This window comes from Dendropsophus ebraccatus, chromosome 15, assembly GCF_027789765.1.
Source record: "Dendropsophus ebraccatus isolate aDenEbr1 chromosome 15, aDenEbr1.pat, whole genome shotgun sequence".
In the NCBI taxonomy this organism is placed as follows: Eukaryota; Metazoa; Chordata; class Amphibia; order Anura; family Hylidae; genus Dendropsophus; species Dendropsophus ebraccatus.
The window spans coordinates 2,307,593-2,325,377 of NC_091468.1; the positions used below are offsets into that span (position 1 = coordinate 2,307,593).

Below are 17,785 nucleotides of genomic sequence, written 5' to 3' on the forward strand. Positions count from 1 at the left end.
TCAGTAATAGGACACTGGCCCTATTACATAAGGGTGGTCGGGGGATATATCAGTAATAGTACACTGGCCCTATTACATAAGGGTGGTCGGGGATATATCAGTAATAGGACACTGGCCCTATTACATAAGGGTGGTCAGGAAATATATCAGTAATAGGACACTGGCCCCATTACATAAGGGTGGTCGGGAAATATATCAGTAATAGGACACTGGCCCTATTAGATAAGGGTGGTCGGGGAATATATCAGTAATAGGACACTGGCCCTATTACGTAAGGGTGGTCGGGGAATATATCAGTAATAGGACACTGGCCCTATTACGTAAGGGTGGTCGGGGAGAGGTTGTTGGTGTGACCCCTCTCTCTATATCACTATGTGTGACCCCTCTCTCTATATCACTATGTGTGACCCCTCTCTCTATATCACTATGTGTGACCCCTCTCTCTATATCACTATGTGTGACCCCTCTCTATATCACTATGTGTGACCTATATATCACTATGTGTGACCCCTCTATATCACTATGTGTGACCTCTATATCACTATGTGTGACCCCTCTATATCACTATGTGTGACCCCTCTATATCACTGTGTGTGACCTCTCTATATCACTATGTGTGACCCCTCTCTATATCACTATGTGTGACCTCTCTCTATATCACTATGTGTGACCCCTCTCTATATCACTATGTGTGACCCCTCTCTATCACTATGTGTGACCCCTCTCTATATCACTATGTGTGACCCCTCTCTATATCACTATGTGTGACCTCTCTCTATATCACTATGTGTGACCCCTCTCTATATCACTAGGTGTGACCTCTCTATATCACTATGTGTGACCTCTCTCTATATCACTGTGTGACCCCTCTATATCACTATGTGTGACCCCCCTCTATATCACTATGTGTGACCCCTGTCTATATCACTATGTGTGACCTCTCTCTATATCACTGTGTGACCCCTCTCTATATCACTATGTGTGACCCCTCTCTCTATATCACTATGTGTGACCCCTCTCTATATCACTATGTGTGACCTCTCTATATCACTATGTGTGACCCCTCTATATCACTATGTGTGACCCCTCTCTCTATATCACTATGTGTGACCTCTCTATATCACTATGTGTGACCCCTCTCTATATCACTATGTGTGACCCCTCTCTATATCACTATGTGTGACCCCCCTCTATATCACTATGTGTGACCCCTGTCTATATCACTATGTGTGACCTCTCTCTATATCACTGTGTGACCCCTCTCTATATCACTATGTGTGACCCCTCTCTCTATATCACTATGTGTGACCTCTCTCTATCACTATGTGTGACCTCTCTCTATATCACTATGTGTGACCTCTCTATATCACTATGTGTGACCCCTCTCTATATCACTATGTGTGACCCCTCTCTATCACTATGTGTGACCTCTCTATATCACTATGTGTGACCTCTCTATATCACTATGTGTGACCTCTCTATATCACTATGTGTGACCCCTCTCTATCACTATGTGTGACCCCTCTCTATCACTATGTGTGACCCCTCTATATCACTATGTGTGACCCCTCTATATCACTATGTGTGACCCCTCTCTATCACTATGTGTGACCCCTCTCTATATCACTGTGTGACCCCTCTCTATATCACTATGTGTGACCCCTCTCTATCACTATGTGTGACCCCTCTATATCACTATGTGTGACCCTCTCTATATCACTATGTGTGACCCCCCTCTATATCACTATGTGTGACCCCTCTCTATATCACTATGTGTGACCTCTCTCTATCACTATGTGTGACCCCTCTCTATATCACTATGTGTGACCCCTCTCTATCACTATGTGTGACCTCTCTCTATCACTATGTGTGACCTCTCTCTATATCACTATGTGTGACCCCTCTCTATATCACTATGTGTGACCCCTCTCTATATCACTATGTGTGACCTCTCTCTATCACTATGTGTGACCTCTCTATATCACTATGTGTGACCCCTCTCTATATCACTATGTGTGACCCCTCTCTATATCACTATGTGTGACCCCTCTCTATATCACTATGTGTGACCCCTCTCTATCACTATGTGTGACCTCTCTCTATCACTATGTGTGACCTCTCTCTATCACTATGTGTGACCTCTCTCTATCACTATGTGTGACCTCTCTCTATATCACTATGTGTGACCTCTCTCTATATCACTATGTGTGACCCCTCTCTATATCACTATGTGTGACCCCTCTCTATATCACTATGTGTGACCCCTCTCTATATCACTATGTGTGACCCCTCTCTATATCACTATGTGTGACCCCTCTCTATATCACTATGTGTGACCCCTCTCTATATCACTATGTGTGACCCCTCTCTATCACTATGTGTGACCCCTCTCTATCACTATGTGTGACCCCTCTCTATCACTATGTGTGACCCCTCTCTATCACTATGTGTGACCCCTCTCTATATCACTATGTGTGACCCCTCTCTATCACTATGTGTGACCCCTCTATATCACTATGTGTGACCCCTCTCTATATCACTATGTGTGACCCCTCTCTATATCACTATGTGTGACCCCTCTCTATATCACTATGTGTGACCCCTCTCTATCACTATGTGTGACCCCTCTCTATATCACTATGTGTGACCCCTCTCTATATCACTGTGTGACCTCTCTCTATATCACTATGTGTGACCTCCTGTATATCACTATGGCTGACCTCTATATTGCAGGTATCTAGCATTGTTAGCAGTGTTTCTGTGTGTATGGTGATTTAGTTAGAAAGATAGAAGATGTCAGCAGGAAAAGCCCCCCTGCTCCATCTAGTCTAGTTGTGAGTAGTTCAGGACATGGAGGCTGGAGACTGGCTGCACCCACAGGAGAAGCTGCTGTATATACAGTATATATTCCCTCAGAAGTCGCCCCAGGATCATGTAGGACATTAGGGAGAAGCTGCTGAGCCGGTGTGATAGATATCTCCCCTGGTATATGACCGGCCATTTATCAAGGAGCAGGAGGCCGAGTCGGAGTCGGGAATCGGTCCTGATAAAATTCAGGAGTCGGAGCTGCGGCTTACCGACCCCACAGCCCCGTCAGTTAGTCCACAGCACCACACACAGCCCCGTCAGTTAGTCCACAGCCCCACACACAGCACCACACACAGCGCCACACACAGCCCCACACACAGCACCACACACAGCACCACACACAGCACCACACACAGCACCACACACAGCACCACACACAGCACCGCGCCTGCACTCACAAGTGAAGGAGTTGTTGAAGTCTTCATCGCTGTCACAGTCCAAGCGTGAGTACTCGCAGCTGGGGCTGTCATTCTTGGAGGGGAAGCCCACCTGGAGATACAGAGACAGACAGGAGGGTTATGAGGGTGCAGGGAGGGGGCATGGACCCCCCCATGACACCTCCTGTCCATTTCGCACCTTCACCACGTTTTCCATAGAGATCCTCAGGAACTCCGGGACAATCGCCTTCACCGCCGCATCCTTGGAGAGACGCTCGTGTCTGAAGATGGACCCCCATGTAATCAGGGTGGAGGACCTGAGGAACTGAGGGGGTGCAGGCATTAGAGGGGGGCTGCGCTAAGAACAAGATCCCCTCACCAGCTGCCACTTACCTGACTGGGGTGCACCGTAAACTCACGCAGTGAGTTCAGGTATTTACCAAAGGTGACCGGGATCTTCACGCTGACGTCCGGAGACTGTGGAAGAAGAGAGGGAATGAGCGGGTGAGGGGCAGGGGAGCAAGGAGGGGCCGGAGCAATCCTTACCAGAATCAGGGCGCACAGCTGGCTGCCCAGGGCGCAGAGCACCTGGCACAGCCGCTTCAGGAAGACGTAGCGCTTTTCCTGCAGCCCCTCGCTGTGAGCCTTCCTGTAGGGGGACAGAGGAGTGGGATGTAGTGCAGCAAAGACGGCCAGAGCCAAAATGTCAGTGCTTCTACTTACTGAGCCGCAGTCATGATGCAGTGCATGGGGTTATCCCCGAACAGGACCAGAAGAGGCACCCGGTCCTCCAGCTTCCCCTGTGTGCACAACAAGCCATAGTGAGGACTACTACCCCGCTCACGTAGATACAACACAGCTACATATGTACTAATCTCCAGTATTAGGCCCCATTCACACGTCCGTGTCAGTTTTTACTGTCAGGAAATCCTGATCAGGAGGCCTCAAACGGCATCAGGAAAGTATCAGGATTTCCAGAGAGTAATCCATCTTTACCATCAGGAAAAGCCCAAAAAATGTTTTCAAAATGGTCTACTACGCCAACATACAGGACAAGTACCCACACAGCCCCTCGCGTGTGCCGGGCCACCGTCTCCCCCTCATGCCATGTGCCGGGCCACCGTCTCCCCCTCGCGTGTGCCGGGCCACCGTCTCCCCCTCGCGTGTGCCGGGCCACCGTCTCCCCCTCGCGTGTGCCGGGCCACCGTCTCCCCCTCATGCCATGTGCCGGGCCACCGTCTCCCCCTCATGCCATGTGCCGGGCCACAGTCTCCCCCTCATGCCATGTGCCGGGCCACAGTCTCCCCCTCATGCCATGTGCCGGGCCACAGTCTCCCCCTCATGCCGTGTGGCGGGCCACAGTCTCCCCCTCATGCCATGTGCCGGGCCACAGTCTCCCCCTTGCGTGTGCCGGGCCACCGTCTCCCACTCATGCCATGTGCCGGGCCACCGTCTCCCCCTTGCGTGTGCCGGGCCACCGTCTCCCCCTCATGCCATGTGCCGGGCCACAGTCTCCCCCTCATGCCATGTGCCGGGCCACCGTCTCCCCCTTGCGTGTGCCGGGCCACAGTCTCCCCCTCATGCCGTGTGCCGGGCCACCGTCTCCCCCTCATGCCATGTGCCGGGCCACCGTCTCCCCCTCATGCCATGTGCCGGGCCACCGTCTCCCCCTTGCGTGTGCCGGGCCACCGTCTCCCACTCATGCCATGTGCCGGGCCACCGTCTCCCCCTTGCGTGTGCCGGGCCACCGTCTCCCACTCATGCCATGTGCCGGGCCACCGTCTCCCACTCATGCCATGTGCCGGGCCACCGTCTCCCCCTTGCGTGTGCCGGGCCACCGTCTCCCCCTCATGCCATGTGCCGGGCCACCGTCTCCCCCTCATGCCATGTGCCGGGCCACCGTCTCCCCCTGGCGTGTGCCGGGCCACCGTCTCCCCCTCATGCCGTGTGCCGGGCCACCGTCTCCCCCTTGCGTGTGCCGGGCCACGGTCTCCCCCTCATGCCATGTGCCGGGCCACGGTCTCCCCCTCATGCCATGTGCCATCCTCTAATCTGTTGCAGAACTACAACCTTCATTATCACCTGCCAATAGGACATGATGGAAGATGTAGTTCTGGTCACATTTTGTAGAAATACAACTCCCATCATGATCTGTCAGCAGGGGATGATGGGAGTAGTAGTTCTGCAGACTAGATGTTCGCAGGTGGCGTTGGAGTTGTAGTTTAGCTACCAGTGGCCATCCAGGTTGCAGAACTACAAGGCTAATGGGCGGCGAGCTCCGGACACTTTGCTGATCAGGAAAGCATCCGGGGTACCGGCCCTCCCATAGACTTCTACGGGGGAGTCAGTTATGGGTTTCCGGATGAGAAAAGGACAGGATCTAAAAAATCCTGAAGGGTGTCCGTGACTAATGTATGCCTATGGGTCCGGAAATCTGGACAGATTTTCTGGACGTGTGAAGGGGGCCTTATACTTCAGAGCTGCACTCACTATTCTGCTGCTGCGGTCACTGTGTACATACATTACATTACTGATCCTGAGTTACATCCTGTATTATTCTCCAGAGCTGCACTCACTATTCTGCTGGTGGGGTCACTGTGTACATACATTACATTACTGATCCTGAGTTACATCCTGTATTATTCTCCAGAGCTGCACTCACTATTCTGCTGGTGGGGTCACTGTGTACATACATTACATTACTGATCCTGAGTTACATCCTGTATTATTCTCCAGAGCTGCACTCACTATTCTGCTGCTGCGGTCACTGTGTACATACATTACTGATCCTGAGCTACATCCTGTATTATACTCCAGAGCTGCACTCACTATTCTGCTGGTGGGGTCACTGTGTACATACATTACATTACTGATCCTGAGTTACATCCTGTATTATTCTCCAGAGCTGCACTCACTATTCTGCTGGTGGGGTCACTGTGTACATACATTACATTACTGATCCTGAGTTACATCCTGTATTATTCTCCAGAGCTGCACTCTCTATTCTGCTGGTGGGGTCACTGTGTACATACATTACTGATCCTGAGTTACATCCTGTATTTTACTCCAGAGCTGCACTCACTATTCTGCTGCTGCGGTCACTGTGTACATACATTACATTACTGATCCTGAGTTACATCCTGTATTATACTCCAGAGCTGCACTCACTATTCTGCTGGTGGGGTCACTGTGTACATACATTACATTACTGATCCTGAGTTACATCCTGTATTATTCTCCAGAGCCGCACTCACTATTCTGCTGGTGGGGTCACTGTGTACATACATTACATTACTGATCCTGAGCTACATCCTGTATTATTCTCCAGAGCTGCACTCTCTATTCTGCTGGTGGGGTCACTGTGTACATACATTACTGATCCTGAGTTACATCCTGTATTTTACTCCAGAGCTGCACTCACTATTCTGCTGCTGCGGTCACTGTGTACATACATTACATTACTGATCCTGAGTTACATCCTGTATTATACTCCGGAGCGGCACTCACTATTCTGCTGGTGGGGTCACTGTGTGCATACATTACTGATCCTGAGTTACATCTTGTATTATACTCCAGAGCTGCACTCACTATTCTGCTGGTGAGGTCACTGTGTACATACATTACTGATCCTGAGTTACATCCTGTATTATACTCCAGAGCTGCACTCACTATTCTGCTGGTGAGGTCACTGTGTACATACATTACTGATCCTGAGTTACATCCTGTATTATACTCCAGAGCTGCACTCACTATTCTGCTGGTGAGGTCACTGCGTACATACATTACATTACTGATCCTGAGTTACATCCTGTATTATACTCCGGAGCGGCACTCACTATTCTGCTGGTGGGGTCACTGTGTACATACATTACTGATCCTGAGTTACATCTTGTATTATACTCCAGAGCTGCACTCACTATTCTGCTGGTGAGGTCACTGTGTACATACATTACTGATCCTGAGTTACATCCTGTATTATTCTCCAGAGCTGCACTCTCTATTCTGCTGGTGAGGTCAGATTGGCAGCTCCTCACCTTCCTGCTGACAGCGATAAGCAGACACTCAGCGGCCTCCACCTGCAGCTCATCCTCCTCCAGCAGGAGACACAGCATCTGCAGCAGCTTGCAGTCCTGCGCAGTGATGTGATTGATAGACACCCAGTCGATGTATCCCGCCAAGGTGTTCAGAGCCGCTAGCGCCACCCGACACAGGCCCTGGCGCTGCAGGGAGCAGACAAGAATGACATTTAAAGGGCGATTCCAGTCCTTTCCTTATCCCTCTATATGACTTTGCTTCAGCCTCACCTTGTCCTTCTGAGACGTGTTGCTCTTCTGTAAGGAAGGAAACAGACCAGTCAGTTATACCAAGCGTCTGATCACGCTGCGCCCCCTGTCTATGGGGTACATGTATCAGGAAGGGCAATTTTGCAGGGTACATTCACCCCTCAAATACGTACCCACCAAAGATGTTAGACTTACCGGCCTGTAGTCTCCAGGATCACTCTCTGACCCCTTATTGAATATTGGTAGCACATTAGCTATGCGGCAGTCCTGTGGAACAGTCCCTGACATTACAGACTCTATAGATATTAGGAGTAAGGGTCTGTGTAACACAGTACATATCCTGCACTACTCTACGATGGATACCTTCTGGGCTCGGTGAGATACAGATCAGCCGACATGCACGATGGGCTGCACGGACGATCTAGCCATCATCCGGGCGGCCCCCTCCCTCCACTCTTACCGCTCCTCCTTGCTCACTGTCAACACATGTAATAGCGCTGGGGGGGGGGGACGAGGAGCAACCAAGCGCTGACCTAACAGGGTGGCGCTCGCTTGCTCCCTCTCGTCTCCCCGTGTAATTATAGCACATTTTAAGTCTTTTTTATTCATAAAGGTGAAGAACATTTTTGGATTCTTGTTACTTTCTGTGGCTATCCTTCTTTCTATTGCAATTTTTGTTTCTTTTATTTGTTTTTTTACACATTTTATTCTTCTGCCTATAAGTGCTCAGTGTTTTCCCACTACCTTCTTGTTTTAGTAGTCTGTTTCTTATCATTTGTTGCCCCCCTTCGGGCTGTACTAGTTACCACATTACCGAAAAAAGAGATTATGTCCAGCCCGATACCATATTCCATCATCTGACGTCTTTACTAGTAGTAACACAAACACTCCATAGTCCCCCTACATGTGTCAGTCACGGCATAACAGCCCCACATGGGGTCACGTGATCAGTACCACCTATAGGGAAAATCAAAAAACAGACACATATATACACACAGCAACTAGAGACATATACATATACAGCAACTAGAGACACATGTATACACACAGCAACTAGAGACACATGTATACACACAGCAACTAGAGACACATGTATACATATACAGCAACTAGAGACACATGTATACACACAGCAATTAGAGACACATATATATATATATACAGCAACTAGAGACACATGTATACATATACAGCAACTAGAGACACATGTATACATATACAGCAACTAGAGACACATGTATACACACAGCAACTAGAGACACATGTTACATATACAGCAACTAGAGACACATGTATACACACAGCAACTAGAGACACATGTATACACATACAGCAACTAGTGACACATATATACATATACAGCAACTAGAGACACATATATCCATGGCCAAAAGTTTTGAGATTGATACAAATATTTTTACAAAGTCTACTGCTTCAGTTTTTAAAAAGGCAATTAGCATATACCCCAGGATGTTATACAGAGGGATCAGCTTAACAGCAATTACTTGCAGAGTCAATATTTGCCTAGAAAATGAACTTTATCCCCAACACACATTTCAGCATCATTGCAGCCTTACAAGCACCAGCTAACATTGTTTCAGTGATCGCTCCATTAACACAGGTGTGGGTGTTGATGAGGACAGGGCTGGAGATCAATCTGTCATGATTAGGTAAGAATGACACCACTGGACACTTTAAAAGGAGGCTGGTGCTTGGCATCATTGTTTCTCTTTTGTTAACCATGGTTATCTCTAAAGAAACACGTGCAGTCATCATTGCACTGCACAAAAATGGCCGAACAGGGAAGAGTATCGCAGCTAGAAAGATTGCACCTCAGTCACCAATCTATCGCATCATCAAGAACTTCAAGGAGAGAGGCTCCATTGTTGCCAAAAAGGCTCCAGGGCGCCCAAGAAAGACCAGCAAGCGCCAGGACCGTCTCTTAAAAGTGTAGTCAGCTGCGGGATGGGGCTACCAGCAGTGCAGAGATTGCTCAGGAATGGCAGCAGGCAGGTGTGAGGGCATCTGCACTGTGCACTGTGAGGCTGCGGAGACTCTTAAAGCAAGGCCTGGTCTCAGGGAGGGCAGCAAAGAAGCCACTTCTCCCCAGAAAAACATCAGGGACAGACTGATATTCTGCAAAAGGTGCAGGGAGTGGACTGCTGAGGACTGGGGGAAAGGTCCAGGGAGCGGACTGCTGAGGACTGGGGGAAAGGTCCAGGGAGCGGACTGCTGAGGACTGGGGGAAAGGTCCAGGGAGTGGACTGCTGAGGACTGGGGGAAAGGTCCAGGGAGTGGACTGCTGAGGACTGGGGGAAAGGTCCAGGGAGCGGACTGCTGAGGACTGGGGGGAAAGGTCCAGGGAGCGGACTGCTGAGGACTGGGGGAAAAGTCCAGGGAGCGGACTGCTGAGGACTGGGGGAAAGGTCCAGGGAGCGGACTGCTGAGGACTGGGGGAAAGGTCCAGGGAGCGGACTGCTGAGGACTGGGGGAAAGGTCCAGGGAGCGGACTGCTGAGGACTGGGGGAAAGGTCCAGGGAGCGGACTGCTGAGGACTGGGGGAAAGGTCCAGGGAGCGGACTGCTGAGGACTGGGGGAAAGGTCCAGGGAGCGGACTGCTGAGGACTGGGGGAAAGGTCCAGGGAGCGGACTGCTGAGGACTGGGGGAAAGTCATTGTCTCTGATGAATCCCCTTTCCGATTGTTTGGGACATCTGGAAAACAGCTTATTGGGAGAAGACGAGGTGAGCGCTACCACCAGTCTTGTCTCACGCCAACTGTAACCGGCATCCTGAAACCATTCATGTGTGGGGTTGCTTCTCAGCCAAGGGAATCGGCTCTCTCACAGTCTCAGTGTCTAAAAACACGGCCATGAATAAAGAATGGGGCAGAACGTCCTCCAAGAGCAACTTCTCCCAACAGTCCAAGAGCAGTTTGGCCACCAACAATGCCTTTTCCAGCATGATGGAGCACCTTGCCATAAAGCAAATGTGGTAACTAAATGGCTCAGGGAACAAAACAGAGATTTTGGGTCCATGACCTGGAAACTCCCCAGATCTTAATCCCATTGAGAACTTGTGGTCAATCATCAAGAGACGGGTGGACAAACAAAAACCAACAAATTCTGACAAAATGCAAGCAGTGATTGTGCAAGAATGGACGGCTATCAGTCAGGATTTGGTCCAGAAGTTGTATGAGAGCAGCCGGGGAGAATTGCAGAGGTCCTGAAGAAGAAGCCGCAACACTGCAAATATTATAGACTTGCTGCAGTAACTCAGTCTAACTGTCAGTATAAGCTTCTGTCACTAATAATATGATTGCAATTATATTTCTGTATGTGATAAAAACATCTGACAAACACACAGAAAAACCAGAGGGCAGAGGATCATGGGAAAATAGAAGATTTGTGTCATTCTCAAAATTTTTTGCCATGACTGCACAGCAACTAGAGACATATATCCATATACAGCAACTAGAGACACAGATATATCTATCTCTAGGTGGTGTGTGTGTGTGTATATACACACATACACACACACAGCAGCTAGAGACACATACAGCAACTAGAGACACACACACACATACATACATACATACACATACATATACATATACACACACACACACACACAGCAACACATATACATATACAGCAACTAGAGACACATATATACACAGCATATCATATCATAAAAATGAAAGTCTGTCTGTCTGTCCTCTATAGACTTCTAAACGTCTCGACCGTTTGACCACAAATTTGGCCCACAGATACATTAGGTGCCCGGGAAGGTTAGAGCGAAGATCCCGTCCCCGCTTGATGTACAGGAGGCAAGGGGGAGGGGGAAGAGCGCCCTATAGAAATGAATGGGAGAATCTCCACACTGCACACACAGGTGATATAATTAGTGCCGCACCTCTCCAGCAGTAATGGCAGTTGGAATCCTTAGCAACCAATAGGACTACCACTTTCATTTTCACAGGGAGCTGGAATCTGATTGGTTGCTAGGGCAGCTGCCTTACAACTGAGCCACAGAAATAACTGGTAGACCCCCTACTCCAACTATACAGTACAGGTATACAGGACACTACAGGTATACAGGACCCCAAAACTATACACCTTACAGGACCTCCACCAACTATATACTACAGGTATACAGGACTCCCAAAACTATATACACTACAGGTATACACCCCTCCCCAAATATACACTACAGGTATAAAGGACCCCCAAACTATATAATACAGGTATACAGGACCTCCATCAACTATATGCTACAGGTATACAGGACCCCCAAACTATACAGTACAGGTATGCAGGACCCCCAAAACTATACACTACAGGTATACAGGACCCCCAAAACTATACACTACAGGTATATAGGACCTCCACCAACTATATACTAGAGATATACAGGACCCCCCCAACTCTACACTACAGGTATACAGCACCTTCACAAACTATCCAACTATATACTACAGGTACACAGGACCCCCCAACTCTACACTACACCTCCACCAACTATAAACTACAGGTATACAGGACCCCCTAACTCTGCACTACAGGTATACAGCACCTTTGACAACTATACATTAAATGTATACAGGACCCCCAAACTATACACTACAGGTATACAGCACCTTGACCAATTTTAGGACCCGCAAACTATACAGTACAGGTATACAGCCCCCCCAACTATACACTACCGGTACACAGGACCCCTAAAAACAATACACTTAGGTAAACAAAACCCCTCCAACTATACAATATTAACACTGCCAATGTTGTGTATAACCAAGCTGTATACAACACTGCCAATGTTGTATTTAACCAGGCTGTATGTACCACTGCCAATAATGTATATAACCAGGCTGTATATAACACTGCCAATGTTGTATATAACCAGGCTCTGTATACAATCTGATCACATGACATCTCAGTTTGACTTTTAGGATCTTTAAAGCTTTTAGTTTATTTATAATGTGCATAAGCTACAATTTACATAAACAGTGCAGAACTGTCAGGTATACAGGGGTATATAGGGATCCTGGCGATTTCCCCTTAAATCGACTCTGTACCCACAATCTAACCCCCCCAAAACGCTTGTACCGTGTGAATACTGAATATGGGCTGGATCGTTTAGCACCTGTGCAATGTTCAGCATGGAGGAAATGTTCCAGTGGCATTCCTAATGCAAGTTTGAAAGTTGTTTTTTAGGACAATCAATAATTTTTTAGGACTTCATCACCTGCCGAACGGACTGCAGGACAGATCTTGGATTTAAAGCAGCTATCCGAAGGTACAAGTAGTTTGGTCAGATTGTGGGTACAGAGTCACTTTAACCCCTTAGCGACCGCGGGCGTAAGTATACGCCCCCAAAACCCGTGCCTTAACGCAAACGGGCGTACATTTACGCCCGCGGTTTCCCTGATCGCTGCGTGTACACACGCAGCGATCGGGGAAGATGGCCTGCTATAATGTATAGTAGGCCATCCCTGCTTGTCGGCACGGGGGGTGATTAACCCCTCCCGTGCTGACGATCGCCGCTATTGGCTGATCAATTCAGATCAGCATATGGCGGCGATCTGCAGCTTTCCGGGTCATCGGTGACCCGATGGCCCGGAAAGCAATGGCGGTCGGTGCTGTCTGAGGACGACACCGACCGCCATTACTGTTAAAAGTAACGGTGGCCACGTCCCGATCGCCGGGCGATATAAGTACCCCATGAAAGGGTTAAATACCTGCTGTGGACACCTCAGCTAGGTAGCTGAGGTGTCCAGAGCAGGTATTGACCCATACTCACCGGATCCAGCGTCTTCCGGGTTCCGAACGCGTCTTCCGGGTTCCGAACGCGTCCTCGTCTTCGTCGGCGTCTTCGTCTTTTTCCGGCGGTCCCCATCGGTAATCATCGGCTCCAGCTTCGTCAAACTTCAGCTTTTTCCGGAATTGGCGTTCTACTGCCCCCTAGCGGCTGATAAGTGTATATAATACACATATCAGTAGCTATAGGGTTGAAGAAAGATTTTTTTATTTTTTTTTTTCCCAATTTTTTTTTTTCTATTTTCCGTACCCTATCGCCGCTGAGTGCTAATCAGCATTGCACGTAAGTGCGCCGCTGATCAGCAACTCCTCCTTTTTAACGTAGAGTGTTTTTTTCCTATATCCTACAGCCACGGTCTGCTTATAAGTGCCGCACATAAGTGCGGCATTTATCAGCAACTCCTTTCTTGGCGTAGTTTTTTTTTTTTATACTTAATGTTAAAAAAACATGTAAAAAAACACCATTACACTACACGGAATAAAGTTTTACACTACACCACTACATACCCCATATATCAATCCCTATATAAAAGTGGCCCCCGGCGTGTTTTCGGTATCGGACGCTATTATTGCCTCCGACACCGAAACAGCCAGTGAGGATGAATGGGGGGTCCTTCGTTCCTCCATTCATCCTCATCCTCATCATCCAATGACGTATCTGGGGGTAGCGTAGCGTACGCTGCCCCCCAGACACGTCTTTTCCGCCAGTACCGTCCCAATAAGAGATCACGGTATGGCGTGAAATTCTACAAACTCTGTGAGAGTACCTCAGGGTACTCTTACAGATCCAGGGTATGTGCATACTGCGGAATGGCCAAGGATAACCCTTTGTGCATTCCGCAGCTGGCACCCACCGGCGGACTGATGCGGGCGCGCGTCTCCACCCGTGTCATAGACTTCGTGTTATGCTTGGGCGGATTCCATCGTCCGTCCAAAGAATGACTACGTTGGACGGAGAGCGGAATCCACCCGTGCATAGAATGGAGTCTATGACACGGACAGAGACGCGCGCCCGCATCAGTCTGCCGGTGGGTGCCAGCTGCGGAATGCACAAAGGGTTATCCTTCGCCATTCCGCAGTGTGCAGGTGCACTTAGAGTGTATGAAGGAAGGGACACCCGAATCCAGCCCCCAGATGCGCCCCCCCCCCATCCTCGGAGTTAGTGGGGAGATCATTCGGGAACTGATCTTCCCACTGCTGGATAAAGGTCACCACCTGTATGGGGATAACTTTTATACCAGCACCCCCTCCTCCGGTCCCTCGCTGCCCTGTAGCTTGCGGCACGATCCGAACATATCAGAAGTAGTAATAGCGCCCTAATATTTAGCAGCCATGGAGCGGACCCAGCGCTTCTGGATATGAAGGACCCCATATCGCACCAGGACAACATTTTCCAGGTGACGTCCCCCACACTGGAAAACAGGAGACCCCAGAAGAAGTGCAGAGTGTGGGGTAACAGGGGGATCAGGAAGGACACCATTTACCAGTGTGACACCTGTCCTGATCACCCCGGCCTCTGCATACTGGATCGCTCCAAGGCGCACCACACGTCACTGGGGTTCTACATTATCTAAATTCTGTCCCTTATTCCTATTTCAGGGGTCACGTTGATCCGGGGATTATTCTGATCGCCATTATGGAGTCGGGAAGGAATTTTTCCCCTGTGATGAGGCTACTGTCGTCTGCCTCACGAGGGTTTTTTGCCTTCCTCTGGATCAACACAGGGTGAGTTTGATGGACACCTGTCATTTCCAACCTTATAAACTAATAATTGGCCTAATACCCCCAAATAAATTAGAATTGTCCCTTTTCCCCAGCTAAATAAGTATGGCCGCCATTCCCATTAGAGGATGCCATGATGCAATTACAAAGCCTCTGTTCGGCCAGGACAGTAGAAGCCCCCGACAAGTGACCCCATTCTGGAAACTACACCCCATAAGGAATCTAACAAGGGGGGCAGCGGGGATATGGCCCCCTGTTGACGGCCACATTTGGGACGTGAAAATGAAAAACATTTTATTTTTTATTTTCACGGCACATGTTCTACATATGTGCCTGTTACCAGTGGGGTCCATATGCTCACTGCACCCCTTGTTAGATTCTTTATGGGGTGTAGTTTCCAGAATGGGGTCACTTGTCGGGGGTTTCTACTGACCTGGCAGCACAGGAGCTTTGTAATTGTGACATGGCCTCCATCCTCCATTCCAGCCTCTAAATGGCGCTCTGTCCCTTTGGTGGCTTGCCCTGTGCCCATATGGCACATTATGCCCACACGTGGGGTATTTTCGTACTCAGGGGAAATTACCCTACACGCTTTGCGTTTATTTTCTTTTTTTAACCCCTTGTGGAAATGGAAAAAAATCAAGGCTAGACCAACATTTAGTGTAATTTGTTTTAAATTTTTACTCTAAATCATTAATCTTGTCTTGATTTTTTCATTTTCACAAGGGGCTAAAAAATAAAAAAAACACAAAATTTGTAGAGCAATTTCCCCTGAGTACGGAAATACCCCACATGTGGACATAAAGCGCCATGCGGGTGCAGGGTAAGCCTCCGAAGGGAAGGAGCGCCATTTGGTTTTTTTGAGGCTGGATTTGGCTAGAATGAATTTTGAAGGGCCATGTTGCATTTAAAAGGCCCCTGTGTTGCCAAGACAGTTGAAACCCCCCACAAGTGACCCTATTATGGAAACTACACCCCTCAGGGAATGTAACAAGGGGTGTAGTGAGCATATGGACCCCACTGGTGACGGGCACAAATATGGAACAATGTGGCGTGAAAATGAAATATTACATTTTTTACACTATAATGTTGGTCTAGCCTTGAATTTATCATTTTCACAAGGGGTTAAAAGAGAAAAAAAACACACAAAATGTTTAGAGCAATTTCCCCCCGAGTCCGTAAATACCCCACATGTGGACATAAACGCCATGTGGGTGCAGGGCAAGCATCCGAAGGGAAGGAGCGCCATTTGGATTTTGGAGGTTGGATTTGGCTAGAATGGATGATGAACGCCATGTCGCATTTACAGAGCCCTCGTGCTGCCAGGACAGTGGAAACCCCCCACAAGTGACCCCATTCTGGAAACTGCAGCCCTCAGGGAATCTAACAAGGGGTGCAATGAGGATATGGACCCCTGGATGACGGGCACATTTGTGCCGTGAAAGTGAAAAAATGAAATTTTCACTTTCACGTCACATTGTTCCACATTTGTGCCCGTCACCAGTGGGGTCCATATGCTCACTGCACCCCTTGTTAGATTCCTTGAGGGGTGTAGTTTCCAGAATGGAATCACTTGTGGGGGGTTTCCAGTGTTTTGGCAGCACTAGGGCTCTGTAAATGCGACATGGCCCTTGAAATCCATTCCAGTGAAATCCAGCTTCCAAAAGCCAATTGGCGCTCCTTCCCTTTGGAGGCTCGTCCTGCGCCCGCTTGGCACTTTATCGCCACATGTGGGGTATTTCCGTACTCGGGAGAAACTGCGCTACATGTTTTGTGTTTTTTTTTCTTCCTTTTATCCCTTTGTGAAAATGAAAAATTGAAGTCTAGAACAACGTTTTAGTGTAAAAAATACTTTTGTCTTTTTTCACGCCATATTGTTGGGAAAATCTGTGAAGCACCTGTGGGGTCCAGATGCTCACCGCACCCCTTGTTACATTCCTTGAGGGGTGTAGTTTTCTACATGGTGTCCCTTTAGTGGTGTTTTTTAGGTTTTGGCACCCCAGAGCCTCTGCCAACCTGAAGTGGTACAGTCAGAAATTACCAAATATAATGGAGCCATTGAAATTCACTAGGCGCTCCCTTATATCTGAGGCTTGTGGTTGCGTCAAATAGCGCAATACGGTCACATATGGGGTATTTCTATAAACTGCAGAAACGGGGCAATAAATATTGGGGTGCATTTCTCTGGTAATACGTTTATAATTATTAAAAATATTGGATTACAATAAAATCTCTGCACAGAAAATTAAAATTTTCAAATTTCTTACACACTTAGCTTTTATTTCTGTGACTCCCCTAAAGGGTTAAAAAACTTTCTGGATCTGCTTTTGCAGAGTTTGGGGGGTGCAGTTTCTGAAATGGGGTGCTTTGTGGGGCTTTCTAACATACAGGCCCCTCAAATACACTTTAAACCTGAACAGGTCCCTAAAAATATCTGATTTTGAAATTTTACTGAAAATTTGCTGCTAATGTTTTACGCTTACTATTGTCTAAAAAAAAATGAAATATAGTTTAATAAATGCCGCCAACATAAAGTAGACATGTTGCTAATGCTATTTAATATATAATTTATGTGGCATAACCATTTTCTGTATAAGCAGAAAAGGTTTAAAGTTGGAAAAATGCATTTTTTTACAATTTTTCACGTTATTTTGGTTTTTTTCATAAAGATTCGATATGAGTATCGACTCCAATTTACAAGAAATGTGAAGTACAATA

At 48.0% G+C, this 17,785-nt stretch overlaps 1 protein-coding gene across 2 annotated transcripts in view; it reads right to left on the bottom strand.

Moving 5' to 3' along the window:
* XPO5 (exportin 5) overlaps window positions 1-17,785 on the bottom strand; it is a 49,228-nt gene that overhangs the window by 17,648 nt on the left and 13,795 nt on the right. For both annotated transcript variants that reach the window (XM_069954425.1, XM_069954426.1), the window contains exons 6-12: window positions 7,550-7,576; window positions 7,280-7,465; window positions 3,969-4,045; window positions 3,792-3,894; window positions 3,639-3,722; window positions 3,445-3,570; window positions 3,267-3,357 (exon numbers count right to left, since the gene is read on the bottom strand). In XM_069954425.1, coding sequence (XP_069810526.1) covers window positions 3,267-3,357; window positions 3,445-3,570; window positions 3,639-3,722; window positions 3,792-3,894; window positions 3,969-4,045; window positions 7,280-7,465; window positions 7,550-7,576 — 694 coding nt within the window. The remainder of the gene's footprint in view (window positions 1-3,266; window positions 3,358-3,444; window positions 3,571-3,638; window positions 3,723-3,791; window positions 3,895-3,968; window positions 4,046-7,279; window positions 7,466-7,549; window positions 7,577-17,785) is intronic.